Raw genomic sequence first — 23,763 nt, forward strand, 5'->3', positions numbered from 1 at the left:
AGCGGCCCGCAGCAAAGTCTGCCGCGGCGCCCGCGTAGCTCCGCGTAGAGCGGCCGGCTTTGTTCCCGCGACCCGACGGCGCGGGGGCCCGTGCGTCTGGCGGCGGCGGCACTGCAGTGGTGGAAGCCCGGCCGGCCCGCCCGCCCGCAGCCCGCCGCTCGCAATGCACCAGCGCGGGCACCGAGCGCGCCGAGCCTCGTCGGGCCGGCCGGGGCCCGGGGCGGCGAGCTACCCCCGCGCCCTCCTGCGTTAACTGTTGGAGTCCGACCCCTCCCCGACCCGCTCGCAGCTAGCCGCTCGCCGCTCGCCGCAGTACGAGTCGCCTCCCCGCCCCCGCCCCCCGCGCCGCCGCCGCCGCCGCCGCAGGAGAGGGAGGGAGGGACGGAGGGAGGGAGAGAGGCGGTGGGGCCGTGCCCAGAGCCCGTCCCGGGCGCCGCGAGCAGCTCCGGCCGCGGCGGGAGGCGCCATCCGGGGGCCGCCGGGCAGCCGCCGCGCGCCTCGCCCTCAGCGCGCCTCGCAGTCGCCTTCCCCGCCGACCCCGCCGCAGCCTTCCCGCGGCTGGTAAAGAAGCTTCCCTTCTGCGGAGCAGATTCTTTTTTGCCCCCTTCCTGGGAGGGTGTCCACCTGGATCGCCAAGTGTGAGGGGTCCGGGAGGCGGGGACCGGAGCTCTGTGACCCGCCATGGCTCAAGCGGCCAAACAGCTGAAGAAAATCAAAGACATCGAGGCGCAGGCCCTCCAGGAGCAGAAGGAGAAGGAGGAATCCAACAGGAAGCGGAGGAACCGCTCCCGTGACCGAAAGAAGAAGGTAAGAGGGGGGCGGCGGCGAAAGCTCAGCGGCAGAGGCGCCCTGGAAGTGGCTGTAGGAGGAGGGGGCTCGACAGACCCGCTAACGAGATGAGGGCTCCGGGCGCCGGGGCCAGCGGAGTTGATGCTACCGAGAATGGAGGGCTCCGGCGGGAGCGGGAGAAGCAAAGAGGTTTCTGTGCGGCGGGGAAGAGGACAGAGCAGGAGGAGGCTGGAAGGGCAGAGCGGGCGGCCAGTAGGCTGAGGGCTCGCAGTGGCTGGCCCGCCGCCGCCCGCGGAGACCTTTCAGCACCTTGGACAGATGCGGGCTGGCCGGCACAGCTCCCGGACCAACTTTTCCGGCCTCTCAACCGCCAGTTGGGGTAGTGGGCTGCTCTACTCAGGCACGCCGCCCCTCTTGGCTTTCTGAGAAAGCTGGTTTGAGTAGACGCGGCTCAGGCTTCTGAAGCAGCTCTGCCCAGCTCCTCCCCCAGTGACCCACTCTCTGGCGTGGAAAGCATCTTTCCCAGGTCTCTCTGAAGAGCGGGGCTCCTGCCCTTCCCTGACCTATCTCAAGACCAGGAATCCCCTTTCCTGACCCTCTAGGTCCAGGGACAGAAAGGAAGACATTCCCCACCCCCAGGCACTTGGCAACATCTTATGTTAGGGTCACTCAAGAAGAGCCATTGATGGTAGGGAGGGGAAACTCCTTTGGAAACCAGGTACAGGTGCTGTCCAGCTTGGCCCAAAGGCCTGGTCAGAGTGCTTCTGACAGTGGGTGGGCATTAGGCAACGCTTTTGTGGAAGGTTGTTGAGACAAGTTATAACCCTCAATGACCCAAGCCCCTAAAAAACAGTTGCTATTTTCAGCCCTTCCTTTTTGGGTCTGGGGTCTCCTTTTCCCTAATCAGGGCATCTTTAGAACCACCTTAGAAACACCCTTTAGTTACAAACACCTTTGTGAATGAAGAGGAACAGTGAACAGGCAACTGGCTCCAGCAAAAGGCAGCTAGAGCCTTGGGCTAAAGCCATAGAGACCCACAGGCCAGGAGTACATGGATGTAATCCTGGGAGTTAAAAGTAGAACTGGGCTTCAGCTTCTGAGAACAATTTTGACCTCAAGAAGTTGGTGTGGGGCCTAGCTTGCAAATCTCCTGGCCCAGGTATGGGACCCCTTAAGGCTCCAGGGCAGAGGCACTGGCTTTGGTTGCAAAGGAAACCTTTCCCCCACTGAAGTTCTCTCATTTTGAACCTTCAGTTAATATCTGAGTGTGGGAAACAAGCTGTCTGTGGGTCACACCCCACTACTAGGAGGTCAGCAGGACTGACATCCAGCTGTTTTCTAGAGATGAGTCTCCAGGGGTAGAGATGTTCTCTGATTTTAATAGAAGTAATGAACACTTTAGGCTTTCCTATTTTCCTCCAGAAAACAGTAGCCCTCCTTTCCTTAGAGAGTGCCTTCTTGTGTGTAAATAGTAGTTTCATCAAGGTACCACCCCTTTAGCAAGACTGAAAAGAGGCCTTCCCCAAACCAACAGTGAATCAGAGTTTGGGTTGGTGCCACTTAGAGAATCCCATCAGGTCCCCCTGCTAGGGTCTAAAATACCAGAGCCCATCCTGTGAGTCAGGCAGGGGGAAATCTGGTTATATGTACGGGGAGTGTTCACCCACTTTCTTGGCAACAACATAAACTTCTCGTTAGGAAAGAGTGCTCTATATTTCCATTCCTGCCTCTTGCTTTTGAAGCCAAGGCAATCCTCTCCAAAACTGTTCACTCAATGTTTTTATCCCACTTCTTGCTCTTGAGCTTCCTCCTTGGTGCTCCTGATACTGTAAATAAGTTTTTGAGCAATAATCAAATTGGAACTCTTTTATTATTCCTTTTTATTTTATGAAACTCCCTTTAATATTACTCTGAATTCTGACTGCATATAATAACACATATAAAAGTGGTCATTTCAATATTCTTTTTACTTCTTGTATCTTAATCCTTATATTTTTAATAAACTTTATTTCCATTTTTAGTGTCAGATAATAATATGTTCCCCTTCCCCCAAATTGTGTTATTTTGTCTTACCAGCTGGTCCCAGCATACTGCGTCAGTAAGCATTTAAAAATCTTCCATACAGATTTTCAGTTTTTATGTAGTATCTTGGATGCTATGATTGATACAACAATAAGGAAATCTTAATCCAAAGTGATGATAATCACTAACTTCTTAGGGCTGATTCTTTGAGTGTGGGGAGATTCAATATGGAGTCGGGTATAGAAATGCTTCATTTGTATTTCATGATTGTGGGTTCTGTAAGCCATTGGGGTGGTCTTGATAACCATGTAAAATAATAGAGTTAAAATTTATAGCAAAATATAAATCATAAAAAGGTGGAAGGCCCTCAAGGGAGAAATGAGGGAGGCAGGGCAATGCAGAAAGGAGCATTTATTTATTTATTTAGTTTCTTTGCAGTGGTGGGGTTGGAACCCTTGTGCATGTTAAGCAAACACTTTACCACTGAGCCATATTCTCAGCCTATAGGGAGCATTTAGAGAAAGCTCATGTAAGGGCTGGTTAAGCAGAGGGCTGGGCACTAACTTGAAGGTTCACATAAGGTGAAGTCTAACAAAGATCCATTTGTTACCAGTGAAGTAATTTTTCAAGGCAAACTATATTAAAATCAAGCAGCTGAGGACTTTCCAGTTGATCACACAGACAACAGGGTAGCTATGGAACCATCCTTCTTGTATCAGCATGAAGAACAAATTTCCTACATGTAAATGAACATTTTATTCCAGGGAATTGGCAATTCATGTGAATGTATAGCTGAGCCAAGGGCATTCTGAATTTACTAGAAGGAAAGGTGTTTATCCCATGGGTAACCTACTTAACCTGGGCTGACTGAGCAGAACTGCATCCCTCCCATTTGTAGAAATAATTGTGGTTGTAACTTCAACAGTGGCTGCAGTTTTTACAGTTGATGATGTTGTGTGGGAAGGCTCTTGCTAAGGGGTGCTGTGCATCGGGGGATGGAGGAGGCTGATGTTGTGACGCACTGACTGACACAGATAGAAACCACCTCAACACAGGGAATTGAGCTTAAACTCTGGAGCTTGAAAAGTGCCTGCATTGTTATGGGGCTTCATTCAGTTTTCTCTTTGTGTAGCACGTATCCTCATCAGGAGCTTGCTGTTCGTAGCTGCAGATTTTTTAAAAAATAAAACCCAGCACTTACGACATTCACTGATAAGTCTCCCTGCTTCTGATGGTTGCAATGGAAAGAAAGAAATCCCAAAGCATGTGTAAAGCAGGCTTTTGCATTAAGAAGGACAGCTTTCTAGAGCTGTGTAACGTGTGTGTTTTTTATATTTACCGAGAGCTTGAAGTTAGGAGGAGAAAAGGACAGGGAGGTTGAAAAGAAAGTGAGGCAGAGGATGGAAAGAGCAATGGATGAAGGAATGGAGAAGACACAATGGAGAGAAAAGGGCTGACATCTCAATCCTACTTACAGCATTACACTAAGCTGACTACCTCAATATCTGTTTGTGCCCTGGATCACGTCTATTGAGCTCTCTGCTTGTCCCTTGTTTTGCCCACCTCTCTCATCCTCTGATGCTGATGAAGGAAAAGGTTGTATTTTATTCATAGATGTGTTCCCAACACCTAGCTTAGGAATTGACACACGTGGGGTCTGTAATGGATGTTTGTGGAATGAATGGTTGAATGAGTGAACTCATATAATATTTGTTTCTGCCTGCCTAGATATTGGCTTGATCTCAGGCATGTGTTTGGGTGAACAATATCTGTCTTTTGGGGGCATCTGAAGCAAGCCCAGTATTTCTTTCTTTTTCTAATCATTTGCAAAGCATTAGCAATTTTCAGGCAGGCGGTAGAACTATCTAATCTTTTGGTGCAGTGCATTCCACCACTGAGCATATAGTTAGTTCCTTACAGGGTCTCTGCTGCACTAAATGTCAAACAGTTTTAGCCATTTGGAACAACAACAGTGTTTGCACAGAACCCCATGAACCAAAGCCTTACAAGTAGAGCTGGAGGAAAGGTACAGAAAGCAAAAGGGAAAAGCAGAACCCAAGAGTGGAATGCGGCCTCCACCACTTTGCTGCGCAGGCAGCTCTGTCAGTCCTTCTAGTTTATGCAGCACACACTGGGGAGCCCTCAGTCTTCTTCCCACAGCAGAGGAGGACCTGCTTCTGGGCTGTGGAGATGTCTTTTGTTGAACCAGAGATGGGAACCACAGGGGAGGTTTTGGGGATACCTGCCTGAGCCTGGGGTCATGGTGGCTAGGGTCTAGCACAGGGAACTTTGGTGAGTTAAGGGATGAGAGGGCAGGTAGTAGGAAGAGGGAGGGGGACAGGAATTAAATAAGACTCATGTTGGTCATGACTCCCTTTTGCAAAGGACCTCACATTCAAACTTCTATCTACAATTGGGTTTATAAATTTAATTCAAGAGTTAACCACAGGATTGAAGGAGTATGATGATGATCACGTCTTTAAACTTGGGTCTTGTTGCTAAACCATTTCACTACTGTGTGTTGCAGTATGAAGTGGTATTTGTATATGAAATCTTTGTTTGACTTTTGAATTGCATAATTGTGTGGCATTGCGTGTGAATTGTTAAAAGCATTAATGGATTAGTTACAAGCCTTTATAACATACCATAGCTTTGGTAACCTGCTTTGACATTTCTTCTTATGTTAGTAAATGGGGAGCCTCAAAAAATGGAAGTGATCTTGCCTCTCCCAACCTTTGGGAGGTGCTGGTAGTGGCTGAAGATGTGGGGATTTTCCTAGCCTGCTTTATGTGCATTTGTCAAGTCAGCTTTTCCCTCCCTGTTGCAGAGGTAGTAGAGATGGGCTCTGTTCCCTGGGAGCTCCTGTCACTTCCCAACCATAAACTAGACCAGATTTTGTGAGCAGAGATGTTACACCCTCAGGAATGTCAAGCACTGTAAGGTTTGCACTCCGTTTGCTCCTCAAATGAAGTAGTTGAGTCAGAAGCCAAAATTCAAAGCCTGGAGTGAGAGACCTCCTTAGGAAGAAGACCACAAACCAGCCCCAGGGCCACTTTATTCTTCTTGCTCACTCCAGCAAAGGCTGATTGCTCACTAGTTGTTTTTGTCTTCTCCTCTCAATATGACAAGACTTTTAATTTTTTCTTTTAATTAATATGTAATATTATACATAAGAGGAGTTATAGTTAATGACATAATGCTTGCTATAGTTTGGATTTGAAATGTCCCCCAAAAACCCATGTATTGAAAGCTTGGTTCTTTAGGCTAAGGTACTGTTGGGAGGTCATGGAGCTTTTAAGAGGTGGAGCCTAGTGGTCTTCAGGTCTTTGGGGAATACCCTTGATGGGAATTCTTTACCCTGACTCCTTTGTTTTCCTCTCATTTGTGTTCCAGACATGAGGTAAGTGGTTTTGCTCCCCAATATGCTCCCTGCCATGATGTGCTGCCTCACTAGAGACTCAAAGCAATGGGTCAGTTGATCACAGACCAAAGCCTCCAAAACTATGAGCCAAAATAAACCTTTTTCTCTTTACAAGTTGATTCTTTCAGGTATTTATTATAGTGATGGGAAGCTGTCTGGTATGATGCTTTTTAATTAAATTATTTTTTCTGATAAACCCTATGCCCAAGCTCAGGGCTGGCCTTCCACTGGCAGTGTGAGATCCCAGTGTTCATCTGGGAAGGATAGCACATTATTATTTCAGTGTGGTAAATGAGAAAAGGACACTTTGAATCATACCTTCATTTCATTTTCGGAAAAGAAATGAAGGTTCCTATTTGGACAAGATGTATTATCACAGACCTATTCAGTCATCTTCATGAGTCTTGTCTATGACTTTGAGATTCACTTGGATATTTTTGAGCTTTATTAAAGTCTCTCATAGTATTTGTGGCTGTATATCAAAGGAGAATCATAAAAGTGGTTTCCAATTTTTCTGACAATACTATTACTATAAAGGCCATGACCAATAAATATGGGATGGGCAATATCCCAGAGAATGAAACATGTGGGTATAACAGACTTTTCTGAGGGAGACTGTATGGATCTTAGGACACAAGGCACAATATATTCTCCAAGAAAGGAAAACTTGCACTATTGATGCTCAAAGCTTAAAGGAGATTTAATGACCAGCCAATGCTTTTAATTTTTTTTTATTTCATATGCTTTCAATATGACTGGATGCTTTGCCTCAAAGATTTCTCTGTGCTTTTGCTAAGGTGATAACAGATTTACAATTGCTTTCTCCTCTATCTAGGAGCATCACTGACAATAATAGCTGCAAAATCAACCTTCTTTGTTCATTGGGCTCCCTTGATGAACATGTCTGCATGTATTGAGTGTACAGATTCCCACCTGTTCTACCTGTGTTATTTTACTGTGTCCTTTACTAGTTTGGGCATCCCAGTGCTGGGGCTCAAACCCAGATTTGCTTGTGTCTACAGACTTTTCTCAGATCACTGTACAAGGCTACCTTCCTAGTCACTGGTTGTACATCTAGATGTTCAAAGCTACACTAAGCACTGAGAGAAGACTCAAGCCGAAAGATAGTTTTTCTTTTTTGAAATGAAGTGTTTATAAATTAGTGGGAAAACAGAGGATTGAGGGCTTAGTAGAGAACCACTGGCCTCTGATTGCAGCTGAACCTTGGTACCCAAAGGCTGCTCCAAATGATTCAGGAGCAACCTGTTATAGTCAAGGACCTTGTCTGGGTACCCAGGTTAACCTGAGAGTCCACAGGAAAGAACAGATGAAGACCAAATCCTAGGGGTCATCTGCTTTCTTTCTGGCTTGTCTGTCTCACAAAGTAGTTATTTCCTCTTGTTTGTGTCAGAGATTTATCTGTCTACCAAGTAATTGACATCTTCTCTAATCATTTAATATGCACGTAAATACGGGGCAACATTTCTCTCCTTATCAATGATTTTTTTCCCGTATTATCTGGGACTTTTTGCTTTTTACATGGGATGTGTAGATGAATCCTGGACATCTGAGTCCTGTATGTTGACTTCAAGCACTGGCCAGGAGCTGGATTGGGTGTTGAATATGTTACGGACAAGTGGGAATAGAAGCTGAGCAAGGCCTGGCTCTTGGATCCCCATGGTTTCATGGCTCACTGCCTTGAAGTCAAGATCTCTGAGTAGTTTCTAAGTGTCCAAGACAAGGAGTGCATCCAGGGATAAAACAGGCATAAGAGATTGGAAGTCCCAGGGTTGGGATGTATCTCAGTGGTGGAGTACTTGCCTAGCAGGCACATAGCTCTGGGTTCAATCTCTAGCACTGCCAAAATAAAAATAAAAATGCAATTAGAAGGCACAGAACAGCATTGTGCCACAATTGGAAGAGGTCATGGAGAGTGAGGAAGCATTGTGGGAAAGGAAAGGAAGCCCTTGATGATGGGCTTGCCATAGCCAAGGCTCTTAAAACTAATTCTGAAAGTGAAGGGGCAGCCCCAGATCCATAAGGTGAGGACTACAGGAAAAGAGGGAAGAAAGAAATGCTCCCAGGGGCCTCTCCACTTTGCTGGAATCACAACCACTTTGAGGAGAGAGGGTTCCCTAATGGTACAGCTGGCCCACTTCACAACTGTGGATCCGACTCTGGGCATGGGGTGGGGCCAGGCACCTGTGCTTCTAGTAAGCTCCCTGCAGTGGAGCCTGCATAGACCAAGCTGATTTACATGGGCTCTGTTCTAGCAGACCTGTGGCAGCAAGTTGATGGATGTAGCTGGATTAATGGAGATGGAAACCAGGAGATGAGGGAAAGAAGTGAGAGGGGATTGCATTTATTCTGTACCCAATTCTCCAAAAGAAGAATGCATGTGAAATGTTGATTTGGGGGCAGTTCCAGGAGAATAAGCAGGAGTAGGGCTTAGGAGAGAAGAGTTGGGAGGCTTCCTGGGATGTAGGTGGTTGGGCTGGGTCTTTTGGGCTGTTAGGGGGACATACAGGTAAGTGGGAACAGGGCATTCAACTGAGGAAGTAGCATGTGTGGAGGTGAGAAAATAGCATGTGTGGAGGTGAGAAAGTAGGTTCTAGAGGAGGTGATTGGGAATGTGGGCGCAGGGGCAGGAGCCAGGAGAGCAGACTGAGGGAACAGGTAGGAGAGGGAGTTGAGGCAGGTCTTGCAGGGAGGGCAGAGGAGACCTGGAAGTTTACCCTGCATTTGGTGTGGAAATGTGGTGGGGTTGCAGGACCCTTGGGAAGCAGGGTGCAGGAATGTCGAGGGATAATCCCTCAGGCTGGCCAGAGCTGGGGTAGCAACTGGGGGTGGAGAGCCAGTGACAAACTGAAGAAATATTTGGATGATACAGAGTTGCCTGTGTGAGTAATGGAGTGGGTAGGCGGGAGTAGTCTAGGATGATGCCGAAGTTTTCTTTAACATATGTTAACATATTTGCATATACATTTATATATGTAAGTCGGGTGTGTGTGTGTGTGTGTGTGTGTGTGTGTGTGTGTGTGTGTGAGAGAGAGAGAGAGAGAGAGAGAGAGAGAGAGAGAGAGAGAAAGAGAGAGAGAGAGAGAGGAGAGAGTGATTTTCAGTGTCAACAGAGACTCATTTCTGATTTGGTGTTTGAGTAGTTAGTTGGTGATGCCTTTCATTGAGCTAGAAAAGAGGAAAGGGAACAGGTTGGGAAGAAAATGATGAACCTTATTTTTGGGATCTATTGTTAGGTAGCTTGCTGGGCTATCAATTGACAGGGAGAGAGCTCATAGAATACATTCTTAAATACAAAGGATGGGGAGAGAACCTCTCAGACTTGAAATGGGAAGGAGCAGGCAGTCAGTTTTGTTCTGAGGTCTCTAGTAGGACCCTGGAATGCAGACATTCTGAGCGTTTTCTTTAAATATGGCACATGCACACAACAATTCTGACAAAGCTGTACTGAAGACTCTTTCTGGTGAACATTCAGAACTTCAAGGAGGAAGCCTACCCAGCCTGAGGTGGGCTGGAGAGGACAAGGCCAATTTACTCTTAAAGAAGGAGCTGATGCCATCACCATACATGTGGTGACATGATATGCATTCACTAAAAACCATGTCTATTAAAAAGACAGTGTCTTGCTTTATTATGCAGACTTGACTTGAGCTCCTGTGTTCAAGCAATCCTTCTGCCTCGGCCTCCTTCCTGAGTAACTAGGACTTTGGTTGTGTACCACCATACCTGAGTCTACATTCTTAATATGTTTTTGGTTAAAAAAAAATAGGAAGCCAGATGCAGTGGGACATGCCTGTAACCCCAGCGTCTTGGGAGGCCAAGGCAGGAGGATCATGAGTTCAAAGCCAGTCTCAGCAACTTAGCGAGGTGCTAACCAACTCAAGTGAGAACCTGTCTCAAAAGAAAATGCAAAGAAAAAAAGGGGGCTAGGGATGTGGCTCAGTGGTTAAGTGCACCTGAGTTCAATCCCTGGTACCAAAAAGAAAAAGAATATAGGAATATGCTTCTGATGTAATATTGACTTTAAATGGACACAATATAAACTTGTGTGAATCATATAAGCTGAAAAGATCAGGAAAACTAAGATGTGAGTGGCTAAGTGACATGTAACTAAGTAAGGAAATTCTCTGCACAGAATGTTCATAGTGATTACCTTTGATATATGTGTTTCTGGATGATTAAATTTTCTTTTAAATCTTTTAAATTCTTTTCTGTATTCACACAAAATTTAAAAATAATCAGCATATGTTATTGCTACATAGAAAGAAACAGAAAGAAATGGAGAATGCCCTTCTTGTCAAAGAGGATAGCCTGGCTTTCTCAGTGTATGTCTTCTGGAGATGAAAACTGGAATTTATAGATGACATCACTCCCCCAATTAAGAATTCCAAGGTGATGTGGACTAGAGCCAAGTAGGTAACAGAATGTCCTGGCTCAAAGTGGAGCTGGACCATGGTCCCAAAGAGTCTGGGCAGTTGGGTCTTGGCATGTGAAGCCGCCTATTGTAAACCAACTTGAAAACGTGTGTTGGGCCTAATAGTCCACTCTGCAGCCAGGGTGATCTTCCAAAAATGCAAATAAGATCTTGATCCTCCTCTAAGTCTTATAGTGGCTTCCTAATTGCCCTTATAATAAAGTCCAGGCTTGTTATCTTGGCTTCAGGACCCCAGAGCTGCCTTACCCATTTCCTTACTTTTCTCCCCAAATCTTGCACTGGGCTGCACTCAGAACTTCTTTAGTACTTTGGAAATTTGTATTTTTCCTTGCCTTTAGATCTGTCTGCATGCTGAATCTTTGGTCTCAAACACTAATGTCAACTCCTCCCTCAGAAATCAATTAAACATTGCCTCCCAAGTTCTGGATGAAGCCACCTTGCCCATATTATTCCAGTATGTTCATGTGCAACGCAAATAGAAAATCAGAAAGACTTTGTGTCAGGAGGTGTCTTTGAATGTAATGAAGCCATAATGAAGAGATGTGGGAGTTCAGTGCTCTCCCTGAGTCTCACTTCTGCCAGGTGTAAGTTGGAGAGAATAACACCTACCCCATGACCATTCAGGGTTATGGGGAGGAATGACTGACTTACTATATGGAAAGTACGTAGGTCCAATGCCTCGGTTTCTATTCATGCTTACCTCCCACCCCCTGAGCAACCAATAAAACCCAAGAAATGAAAGAGCATTAGCAGGCAGTGAACTTGTGAAGTGGAGTGGGGTGGCCAAGGAACTGTGTGTCTGCACCAGAACTCTGAATGGTTATTTGTTATCATTTATTTATAATGAAGATCTTTTTAAAAAATGTGACCACTGGAATTTTCTTCTTCAGCCCTGAATAAGACTTGGAAGGTGAAAAGCCTAGCCCCACTGGACTAAATTTTCATCTTGATATAATTTAAAATAGGGAGTTCCTTTCCAGAGACAGCCACCTCGGTTAATTCCAAGGTTGGTAGTACTCATCTAGTAGTGCTGCCAGTTTCTTAAACGAATTAAGAAAGACTCTGGAGAAATATGAACCTGATCTAAACTCCAATTAAAGCAAAGAATCAGAAACAGACCAAGTCAGAAAAGTTTCAAAGTCTGAGATTGATCATTGACTGTACAGTGAATTTGTAGAGATAGCGAATTCTCCTTTGGTAGAGGGATTTGGCAAACCCATTTCAGTGTCATTTGAAAGAACCATGATGGGTTCTACCACTGAAAACCCTGGAAATGAGATATATTCCCACTGATCTTAGGTTCCATGGTAGTAGTGAACAGGAAGGCCCCTTCCAAAGCTTGTCCAGCCTGTGATGCCCTGCGCAGGCACAGCCATGTGATCACGTGATGGATTCAGCCAGCCTCTGGTAGAGAATGACTGGAGCACACAGTGGAAGGGATCAAGTGTCTACCTACTGACACTGAGAAATGTCTTGGGAAATGTAGAGGTCTTGAGTATGTGCAGTTAACTATCTGCTTTAGATAGAGCAAACCGAAGTCAATTTGTCTTTTATTTTTTAATTTTAATATTGTCTTGCTTAGCACATGTGTCATATGTAGCCTTTTGACTTCATTCTTGGACAAACCTGCATTTGAAGGACATCTGAACTGTAAGCAGTTTGGTTAATTTTAGCACTTCATTTAATCATTATTTACTTATTGCAATCCTGGGGTTCAAACCCCAGGGCCTTGTTCATGCTAGGCAAATGGTCTGTACCACTGAACTACAACCCCAGCCCTGGATTTTAGCACTTTAAACCCAGATGTCAATATTGTCCCTTACAAGACTTAAAAGAGGCAGATGGAAAAAGCACTCTTTATGCCATACCAAGCTTCCTTAGATTCTTCAGGAAGAACTTCTAAGAATTTTGCCATCTCATTCTCCTTTCTCCATCCGTTTGCCTCTCTACTGCTCCTGCCTACGTCATTCTTGCAGCAGACTCCTCAGAGCCTTCTCCAGTCTGGCCCTTCAACCCAGTATTTATCTTGTAGCTAGGGTCATTTTTTTCAAATGCATAATTGATAACTTTTAGTTATTCCCCACTACCTTTAAGATGAAGTCAAAACTGCTTCCCACAGTTTATGGGGCCCTTCATGATCCACCAACCCCTGGAGTCTGACCCCTCATCATGACTCCCAGTGCTTTGGAGATGGGATGTGCTCTCTTGCCCGGAACTTCCAACATGCTTCTCTCTCTCTGCACCCCATCCTCCTTCTTACTCATCCTTTAAGGCCCAGCTTCACCTTCTCCAGGAAGCTCTCCTGACTCTGATGAGTGATGCTATACAGCAGCGCCTGCCTGAAGGGCGAGATGGTGAACAGCATCCCTTCCCATTCTATCACCGTAGGTTGGCTTGGGAAGTTCTCAGGTCTTTTAATGGCCATAATACCTGTAATAAGGTTCTGAAACACCTCAGGATTGTGGACGCAATCAGGAAAGGGAACAAATGCATTACCTGGCATATCTCAATTGAGCCTGAGTACAGTCTGGGTCCTAGGAGCGTCTTTCACCTTCCAGGCCACTCTCAGGTTAATATGCATTACTGAGTGCTTCTATGAATGAGGACTGGCTCCAGGGACAAGAGAGCTGGAAGTCTCCCTTGTGTCACTTTGGACACTTTGCTGAGTTTGTTTTCCTACCTTTCAAATAAAGGTATTGGCTTAGAGGACTTTTAAGGCTCTTTTAGGGTTTCCTGTCTCTCTTCAGGTATCTGGATTGACAAAGCCATAGAGCAAAATGGTTCCCAGATATCACCTAGCTTACCCTGGTCTAAGGTGTGCTTGATGAGAAATATGGAGAGACAAGGCTGTCCTGTGTTCAGTTGTAGAAGATCCCAGACTGTAAGCATATAGGTGGTACCAAAAGTGCAAAAGACTGCTCTGAATAGGGTTCAGCTGATTTTTACTCTGTTAAAATCAAAGTAAAAATCAACTCAGTGCCTCATTTCCACAATGCTGACAGTATTGTGGGCAGGTATAAGAGAGGAGGGCTTGCTGACAAAGTACCCAGGGCCACATGAGCTGTTGGAAGGTCACTGGTGCTCTTGGTTAACAGATAGGGTCCTTTAGGTGTGTGTTTTGGAGATTGCCTCTCACTGAGCTTGTAATCAGGTGCCCCTGTGACTCTATAAATCTCCAGTGGAAGCCAGCCAGGTATCTCTTTTCTATGTTTGTAACAAAGAGTAACCTCTGGGAGGGCAGAAAGTACCTGCCTCAGGTGGATAGGGAATGTAGAAGGAGGCAGAATGATTGCTATTTTTAGCACAAGGTGACTGGGTCTGTCACACACTGATGCTGAGCTATTTTCAAGGTCATGAGCATTGGGATCCTCCTCTTGTGGAGCTTGGAGGAGGGCAAGAGGCCCAGACTCCACCAGGGGAGGGGGCTTGAGCACCCCTGGCTGCCTGTGTTCCTAGAAAGCAGACTTGGCAATGTTCTATCGGATACATGATATAGTTTGCCACACAGGCCTGGATTTTTAGAAGCTTGACTTTTAGAGTTATGTTAGTCAGCTTTGCATTACTATAACAAATTACCTGAGGTAATTAACTTATGAAGAGAAAGGGTTTATTTTGTCTTACAAATTTGAGGCTTCCAATCCAAGATCAGGCAGACCCATTGACTTTATACTCCGGTGGGGATGCTGAATGGAAATAGTGGGAGTGCATAGTGGAGCACACTGCTCATATCATGAGCCAGAAAGCAAAAGAGAGCAACTGAATGGGCTGGGGCAACAAAATTCCTAAGGGGCATGGCCCCAAAGATCTAAGGACCTCCTGCTAGGTCCCACCTCCTAAAGGTTCTACTGCCTTCCAGTAGAGCCATTGTGGGGACCAAGCCTTTAACACATGGAGTTTTAGGGGATATTCAACATCCAGACCACAGCAGAGGTGAATCTGATCTATTTGGCAAATGCCAGCTTCTTTACTGAGTGTCCGAGGAGTCAGTATTTTCAGAAAAAGTTAGTACCTCAGTTCAGCCCTAACTGAAGTTCTTTCTGATTTCAGTCTCTGCCCAGGGACCATCTCCACCATCTTGGAGTGCATTGATTCCTGGTTTTCATGAAAGCCCCAGGTACTGAAAACCTTTCACATTTTCTCCAGTGGTTGCTTGTCAGGAACAGGGAAAAGAAGAGAATGATCCCAGGAAGGTGATGGCCAGTTAGGAGCTGCTATTGAACTGAAACCTCCCCAGTAGCTGTATTTCCCAGGAGATGTGTGGGCCCCTAGGTACTCAGGCGTCCAGAAGCCCTTGGAGCAGAGGGACCTGTACCATATGATCAGGAAGCCATGGTGACATGGAGCTTGGTGGCTCCCCATGTGCTGTCCAGTGCACTGTTATTCTTCCCAGAAGCCCTGTGGAAGAGCAGGAATCATGTTTCCTATTTTACAAAGGAGGAAACTATGGGTCAAGAAGATGAAATGCATTTCATGCCTCTAGTAAGTGACAGAGTTGGGGGTAAAAGCTTGGACTGTCTCTCTCCAAAGTTCTGGTTTATAACAAGCAGGTGGTTGTAAATGTAGGGTGTTGTGGATTAGAATTTATGTCATTCTGTATTCCTCATCTATCAATTGCCTACCTGGCTTCTGGAAAAAAGCCATGCCCAGCTAACTAATGTTCTCTCCACAAAAAGAGAGAGGAGAAGGTGAGGGGTAAAATAGGCACACTACCACCTGGAGCCCACCTGGCCCTCCCAACCCTGAGTAGGTCTGTGGAACCAGCCATTTTACAATGAGAACTCTTGAAGACTCAGGAAGGTTAAATAACTTGCCCAAGGTCAGATTGTGAGTCAGAACCAGAGCTAGAGTTCATCTCAGCTGCCTGATTTTAAAATCTTGGCCTAACTACTTCTGGGACTGTTATGAGGATTATAGATATAGTCACTGAGATGGAAAAGGATGAGGGGCAGCAGGGACTAGGCATAAAGAACATTTTTAGAGTACTTTAACACAGAGACTAGAGCTTGATGTGAATTCTAAGTATCAGTTCCCCTGATCATGAGATAAAATACAGTCCCTACCCATATTAGCCTCTGAACCACTTGGAGAGAGAAGGCAAGTATTTTCCTAAAAAGAACCAACATCATAGATATGGACATGGAGAGAGAGAGAAAGAGAGAGAGAAACATAGATACAGATATGGACGTAGATATATAGAGACATAGAGATGTGGACATAGACATACACGTACATACAAAGCAGTGTACGGACAGTGGTATAGGAACTAAAGATGCTGGTCCTGACTACGCCCCACTCAGGTAACTGAGTGACCTTGGAAAAATCACTTCACCATTCTGGGCCTCTTTTTTTTCTCATATGAAGAATGAAAAGCCTGAGCTGGACTAGGTGACATAGCATCTTGGGAGAGACCTCGGAAATCTCACACACCATCTCTTTTATGAGAAGACTTTGGTGTGAAGAGAGAAAATGGCTTGCCCAGGTCATACAGCTATTTTTAGGGATCAAGCAAGCAGTAGAGCCAGGTTTCCAGGCCCAAATCTTCTGTGCTCTGGTGAGAAATCCCAGCTCTTTTAAGCAAAGATTCTTTGAATACAATATGGAGGGAGGAGCTCTGACAGGGGAGAGGGACTTTGTTCTTTGGGTTCACATGGAAAAAGGACTACAAGGTAGTGTCAGCAAAATGCAGAGCTGGTAGAAATGGGATGTGCCCATCTGCACTGCTGGTGCAAGGTGCTAAATTATTCAGGACCTGCCAGGCGCCTCTGCGAGGGAGAAGGCTGCCAAGGAGCTCGAGTTTGGGTGCAGAAGCCTGAGCCCTCTCTGGGGCCTGGTAAAAGGAAATGTGCCCTGGATAGATTATTCCAAATGGGTCCTTGTCCCAGTGCCCTAATTAGTGCTCCTTGGGTGCCACTTGCAGCTCAGGGTGTGTTCAGGGGCTAGTGTGCTGCTGGCTGTGACCTGTTGTGGACATTTAGTTTATTCTCCATATCTGGGCTTAGGGTACCTGCAATACTGCAGGACCTGATGGTGAAATGGACCCTCAGTTCATATACAACCTGATTTTTCTATAGGCAAGAAAAGGCCTGGGGCTGGGCCAGTAACCTCCCCAAGGCTCAGAGCTGAGCATTGAAATCTAGGAAGCCTACCTTGACTTTATCAAGCAGAAATCATTGTTCCTTTTTTTTTTTTTTTCCTTGTCTTTTCTTTTCTTTTCTTTTCCATGAGCACTGCTAATCTGTCCATTCTAGCACTCTTTGTTTTGTGGGTTTAAGTCAGGGGTTGGCACACTTTTACTGTGAAGGACCTGAGAGCACATGTATCAGTCTCAGCTGCAGGAACTCCACTGTGCCTTCGTAGCACAAGAGCAGCCACGACAGTACACGAACAAATGAGCATGGCTACGTTCCAATAAAATTTTATTAATAGTACCTGAAATTTGAATTTGCTTTTTCACACATTAAAAAAATGTTATTCATTTCCCCATAAACATTTAAAAATGTAAAAGTCATTTTTAACTCATAGGCTAAACAAAAACTGGCAGCTGGCTGGACTTGCCCGGTGAGTTACTGTTTTCCAACCCCTGGCTTTAATATTCACTTTCCTTGTTAAACCCTGAACAAAGGCAGTAACTTGGTCATCTTTGCAGCCTATTGACTGAATGAATGGATCTAGTGATTTGCATTAAACTTGGCCATGCAGAATAATAATCACTAATTATTTTGATCTTTCAAAAATCCTTTAATCAGGATTGAGGGAGATAAGCAGAATAGGCATTACTGCTCTGATTTTACAGACAGGAAAACTGAGGTCATTGGACTGGTCCATTGGGAGAGTCTTAGGGCTTCTGGCTTCTACTCTGGCAGGGTTGTTGATGTGTCTTTGGTTCTGGGGTGGGTGCTGTAGTTGCCAGGTCCCCCTTAGTAATTGGGGGAAGCACTGAAAGAGCTGGACCAGTAGGATGGCTCAGTTGCTGGATGCATTAGAAACCATTCAGGAGCCCTGTCTTTCAGTTGCGAAATTAGAAACAGTCTGGTGCCTGCCTGGGTAAAAGGCCTGTGTCAAAATTGTTTGGTTTCCTTCCTACATCTCCCTGGCATTGCACTCCTAGAATGAGAGGCAGCAGTGTCTGTTCTGTTGAGGGGGAATTGTTACACATGGCTAAAATTAGATGTTTTGTTTGAATTATGTTAATTTGACTTAATTGCTGGGGAATGTCAGTGTTCTTCAGAAATCCAAGAGCTCTGCCTGGTCTTGGTGAATAGTAATCCCTCCTATGGCCGTAGTTCCTCATGTTTCACAGCTCTCCCCTCTTCATTATCTTGTTTGATCTCTCACAACAAACTCCGAAGGGCAACAGGCCAAGGATGAGATGCCCATTTTTCTGGACTGGGAAGCCAAGGTCTGGGGTGATAAGATTACATTCCTCAGGTCACAGCTCTGGGGAGGCAGAGTTGGGGACAGGAACGGTATGTCTGAGTTCTCTGTGGCTTTCATTCTACTAGGATGAATTTAAAACACCTGTCCTTTGTTCATTTACTTGTTGGTTTATTTTTGAGCAGTAGATATAGCTGGTTTCATGGGGGCCAACCTGTGCAGTTGTACAGGACCCCACATTCAGAAGGTCCCTAGTGCTTGGCTTAATACACTGACCATATTGAAATTATTCTTCATTTTATTAACATGGGCCCCTGCACTTTCATTTCCCACTGGGTCACAAAAATTATGTATCCAGTCCTGGCTGTAAGATTGTTTTCATGGGCCAGCACTTTTATTTCTATCCAGTTAACCTTGAGTGTAATATGAACTGGTCATCGTTGTTAGGATGTCCAGAGAAGCTTCTTTTTTTGTAAATGACTATCCCAAAACTGTCCAAAGATGAGATTCCTGAGTAGCTTCTGGCCAAAGGCTAGGAGGTCAGCCTCTACCTCCTCTTTCTTCCACCTTTGTCTCTGAACTTTGCCCCTGTGAAAGTGGGGGATGATTGTCACATCAGAGATGAGTTTAAAAGTGCAAATAAATGCCCCTTCCCTGGCTGTAGCTGCAGACCAGCCTGAATACTCAATCAATTTGGGGGCACTATCTTCCCAGCAGGGGAAACTAGACAGACCAACTCCAACATATCAGGTCTGATGCCAACTAAACTCTCTAATAGGTTTGTCATTGCTGCAAATGGCATTTGGAATTACTTTATAAGTCTTGTGATAGGTTTTCAAAGAGTGGCTGTCCAGTACTGCTATTGGACTCTGTCACCTTGTAGAATATTCTTTTAGTTAACGGTTTTACCAAGAACAACAATAGCCACAGGTTGGTGACCCTTTGCCGGGTGCCAAGTGTCCCTGCTAAGCCCTCATTCTCTCCCTCCCAGCACCACAGCCCTGTGGACTTGGTTTTTACCCAGCCTAACTTGTTACTCCTTCAGGACTTTGTGCTTCAAATTTACTTCATCTCCACTTCTATGTCACTTCCTCAGAAAAGGCTTTTCATTCTACTTGGTCTCAAGTAGCCCCTTTACCCACTCACCCCCACCCAATTAAGCTCATGACCCACCCACTCTGTCACTGTCTAATTTTCTTTACTATCTGGAGTTAATCCTATTTATTTCTGGCTTATTATCTATCTCCCCCTCCCTGCATTAAAGAAATAAATTCTATGTCAACAGGGATTTAGAATTTCTATCTTGTTCTTCATTCTATTTGTAGAGTCTACAAAAATGAACATGTAGTACACAGTAGGTGCTTAAAAAGTAGATACTGAACCAAATAATGAATCCTTACCACAATTCTAAGATTAGTCACCATTAGCCTTATTTTATAGATGGAGAGATGGAAGCAATGAAATAATTTGCCCAAGATCTTGAGAAAGGAGAGATGCTATCTGATCCTACCCACAGATGTCTTACCTGCCACATGGGATATCGATTTTTTTCCCTTGGGCCTTTCCACATTAGTATGGCAATTCCATAAAATATTCTTGTTTTTCTGAAAAAAAAAATTGATACAAAAACTTTTGATTTGCAAGTTTTTAAAATGAGCCTTTCCACTAAATTGCCTTTAATTTTACATTGATCAAGTGGCCTTTATCAAAAAGAATAACTCTATGAAACCCATCTGATTTTCTCATAGCTGGTTCTGGAAACAGGAGATAACTTGCAAAATTACTTGGAAAAGTCCAAAGTGGTACAGAGATGTGAGGAGTCCCCTGTTACCCAAAATATCTACCATATTGGTTTCTTACTAAAGTTGATACATCCAGTGAGAATTATGTAAAGAAATTTTGGAGAGTTCCTCTTGCATTCTCCTGTATCCAGGTTGGAAGTCAATCTTGTAGTGGTGTAAAAGAAAGTACGTAGGTTTTGGAGTTGGACCTTAACATAATCGCCCAACTCTCTGTATGAACCTTGGACTTTGTTTATCTTCATTAAGTCTTAGTTTTCTTACCTGTAATCAATCTTTCTTCATGTTCTCTGCCTCTCCACAAGGCTGTAAGATTTAAGAATAACATTAATCCATGAAGCTCCAAGTTTTTAATTCTACAAATATGTCAATGAAATTAACACAGGTGCAATAAAATAGGTTGGAAATCATAATCTAGAGCCTTGTGTTATTATGTTAATATTAATGTTATAGTTATATATAGTTACATTATGCATTATATACTTAAAGTTTTATAGTTCCACAACTGGGATGATGGAACAAAATGGGTTAAATGTCCTTCCCCCAGGTGTGTCAGCCCTTTCCCAGGTCCCTTTCCCAGGGGGGGTCTGAGGCAGAGGGGTGGTGCTTGATGAGACCTGGTGTAGGACAAAGACAGGCGGGAGCTCAAGTCTGTCAGGGTGCTGGATGTCAGGGCACTCTGTACCACATGTCCTGAAGCTGGAAGTGCAGCCACGGAGCCTGGAAATTGCCTTGGCTGCTGAGATCTCACTCCATTGCTTCTGTTGCAGGCCGGGGGCACTCTGAGCTGGGGGAAGGGCTCCACCTCAGGAGCTTTGGGAAAGGAAATCTATTTCTGTATTTGGGCAGGAGGTGTGAGGTATAGCAGTTGGTGTAGTCTCTTGATCTGCTGGGTTCCCACCACATACCTGCCAGGCTACTGAGCAGGCAAAACCATTCATATGCGTGCACTGTGCATGGGTACTCCGTCCCTGTCCTGGAGACTCCCACCCACCTATGTACTGGAGATGAAGGAGGGGTCTTATGCCTTCCTCTGTGCTGGGCTACTGCTCAACTCCAGGCCCTTGAACTCCAGGCTTTGTAGCACTACCTCATCTGAAAAGCACAGGGGGAAAAAAAAAGTAAGATGTTGCTGTCCTTCTGAGAAAATGGTACCCAGGGTGAAATGATGCGTGGTAGTCAATCATCCTCATAGAGAGGGCGTTTTTGGAACTACAAGCAAACTTTATGCTTGCCTGCATGTGGCTTGCTTCCCAAGAGCTTAGGAAGAGAGGCCAGATAACTTAGATTCTTTCAATCAGTATCTCTGAATACCTGACACAACAGACCAAGTGACCCAGCCCTTGGAAGCACCTACTTAGTATGCTCCAGATGTATCTGTCTGCAAAGCTTGGCAGCGAATCTGGGCAGACCATTGGGAAGAGCCAGGATTCTGGAGTTGGATGGATCTGGGATCAAGTCTAGACTCCATCACTCACCACCCAGCTGAGTCACTTTTTTTTTGTTTGTTTGTTTGTTTTGTTTTCTTCTTCTTTCACCTTGTTAAATTCTCCAGTTTTAGCATGTAAGTCAGCAGAAGTCAGTAGTGACTCTTCTGGAACTTCTGGAGACCTTGTATTAGGACTCCTCTATTTATCCAAAGCAGCAATCCCCTCTTTCCTCCCTGCCCCAGGTTATTAAGCCAGGGCCTCCTGCTGACTCCATTAGGCTAGGGTGCAGTCCTGTTGGTGGTCTGTGCCAAGGTGCTCCAGAGTCTTTAGGACTTGTGGGTGAATAGAGATGCCAGACCCCAGTATACAGGTGACTGGGGCCTTGGAATTATGGAAAGGGGGAGTGAAAGGGCAGGAAGAAGGAAACCTGGCCATGCCCTGTCCCCTCCAGCCCAGCTCCACTTTCCTTGTCCTCTTCCCAGTTACATAAATGAATGGAGGCAGATTGTTCATCAGGGACCCTGTTTTCTGGACCCTTGAAGACTCCCCACAGGCTCTCTTGAGAGTCCCATAGCTGGTGCAAAACTTTTTGTCACGTAGTTAGACATCCTAGTTAAAATGCAAATGCCTGGATGAATAACCCAGGGGAGGGTCATTCAGGTAGAGGAAAGGACATTGGCATTTTCCAACTTTGAAATGGGAAGCTTAAAAGCAGGAAGTCATTGAGAAAGGCCAAGGACGATAGTGGAGGAAGCAGGGCTAGGCAAGGAAGCCCCAACCCAGAAAGCAAGATTATCAGTTGTAACTTTTTTTCTGTGCTGATATTGAATAATTGGACACTGTGGTGGACAGTGTAAGGCCTTTTTGGTTACAGATCAATCAGGGAGCAATTCAGGCACTCCCTGTCCAATCGCTATTAGCACCCTTGCCTGGAGATAAAGACAGAAGGAACTCATCCACACCTCATGTTTCCCTCTCATATCCTCTGAAAGAAATGGATATTCATCCAACACCATAATGGTCTGCCAAAGGGGCCGGTGGGTAAATGATCCAAATGTGTATCAAAGATGAGCAGTTGAATTTTAAGAAAATGTCACTTTGATCAACACTTCTCACCCCCAACTTTTTGTCCTTTTCCTGGACCCAGTGCAACCTTGTAATTTAAATTTATTTTGGTAGAAATACAATATGAAAGATAAGGGGGGCGGGATCTGAAATAGAAGCATTTCTATGTCTGCTGGTCCTTGAGAAATGATAATGGGCCTTATTCTGAAGGTAGCCACAGGAAACTTTCTGTAGTCACTACAGACCACCAACAAGAGGGTCCCCAAGACAGGTCAGGTTGCAGTCCCCATGTGTAGTCCACCCAAATGCAGCTGGTTTGACCCCCACCAGTGGGAAGTCCAAACATTTGTGCTGTTACCTTCAAGGCCCCACCCCTTCCTGTTGTGTGTCCAAGATTCTCTTAGTTCTTAGGAACATGTGCCTGCACGCACACAAGAGGAAGTGTTAGTGTGGAGCTTGGCTGGATCAGTGGGCTCCTGGACTAGCACATCTGGCCAAGCTTTCAGCTTCCCCTTGGTTCAGCCCATGAGGCAAAGTCTTTGCATTGGTGGCGAGAATTTCCCAAGAAAGACAATGGAGGGGTGGCCGCAAATCCAGGGCCTCAGAGGTCCAGCACTCTTTGGCTGTGAAGCAAGCAAGCCACCACTCCATTCCAGACTTATCCAATGTGGTAGGAGCCCTCTTGACTCCTAGACATACCAATGAATCTTGACCTGACATTGGGCAATTTACAAAGGGCTCTCATCTGTGCTATTTTATTTAATTTAGTCCTCATGGTGGCATTGTCATCCCAGCTTGGGTTTGGGTGTAGATCTAGCTTAGATATAAAGGCTTGTAATTATGGGGTACATATTTGTCTATTAGAATGCTAATAACAATTGTTATCAATAGCTGAATGCCACAGACTGAAGAAGAAGTTTGTTTTCGCTCTTGCTTTTGGAGGTCCAAGGCCCAGGGGCTGCAACTGGTGAAGGCCTTCTTGCTGGCAGTCCAAGGTGGTGAGGTCCCAAGGCATGGTGAGAGATGGGAAGCACATGTGTGCATGCATTTTGTTCTCTCTTCCTTTTCTTATAAAAGCACCACGTCCTTGTCAAGGTCTCTACCCCAGTGACCTTATCTAACCCTAAGCATCTTCCTCCAAACACCAAAGTCAGATTGTTTCCACCCTCTTAATGCCTCACAGCGGGGATTAAATTCCAACACATGAATGTTTGGAAAACTCTGAAACCACATGTAAGTCATAGCAGACTGGTTAACCTCTTTCAACCTCCATTTCTTTTGCAAAATGGGGCTACAACTAATAACAACTGTCTTGTGGGGTTATTGTAAAGATTCAGTGAGATCATGACTGTAATGAGTATGATTCATGAGGAGAACCCAGAATGTTAACTTGTTGATGAACACTGATAT

At 45.2% G+C, this 23,763-nt stretch overlaps 1 protein-coding gene across 4 annotated transcripts in view; it reads left to right on the plus strand.

Annotated features, from left to right (window-relative positions):
- Positions 1-393: 393 nt before the first annotated feature.
- ANK1 (ankyrin 1) overlaps positions 394-23,763 on the plus strand; it is a 205,488-nt gene continuing 182,118 nt past the window's right edge. For 2 of the 4 annotated variants that reach the window (XM_079142135.1, XM_079142138.1), the window contains exon 1: positions 400-807. In XM_079142135.1, coding sequence (XP_078998261.1) covers positions 682-807 — 126 coding nt within the window. In that variant the 5' untranslated portion in view covers positions 400-681. Of the gene's footprint in view, positions 808-23,763 lie in introns of all 4 variants that reach the window. The other 2 variants (XR_013764114.1, XM_079142136.1) reach the window with 2 other exon arrangements.

The sequence above is a fragment of the Sciurus vulgaris genome (assembly GCF_902686455.1).
Source record: "Sciurus vulgaris genome assembly, chromosome: 5".
Classification (NCBI taxonomy): Eukaryota; Metazoa; Chordata; class Mammalia; order Rodentia; family Sciuridae; genus Sciurus; species Sciurus vulgaris.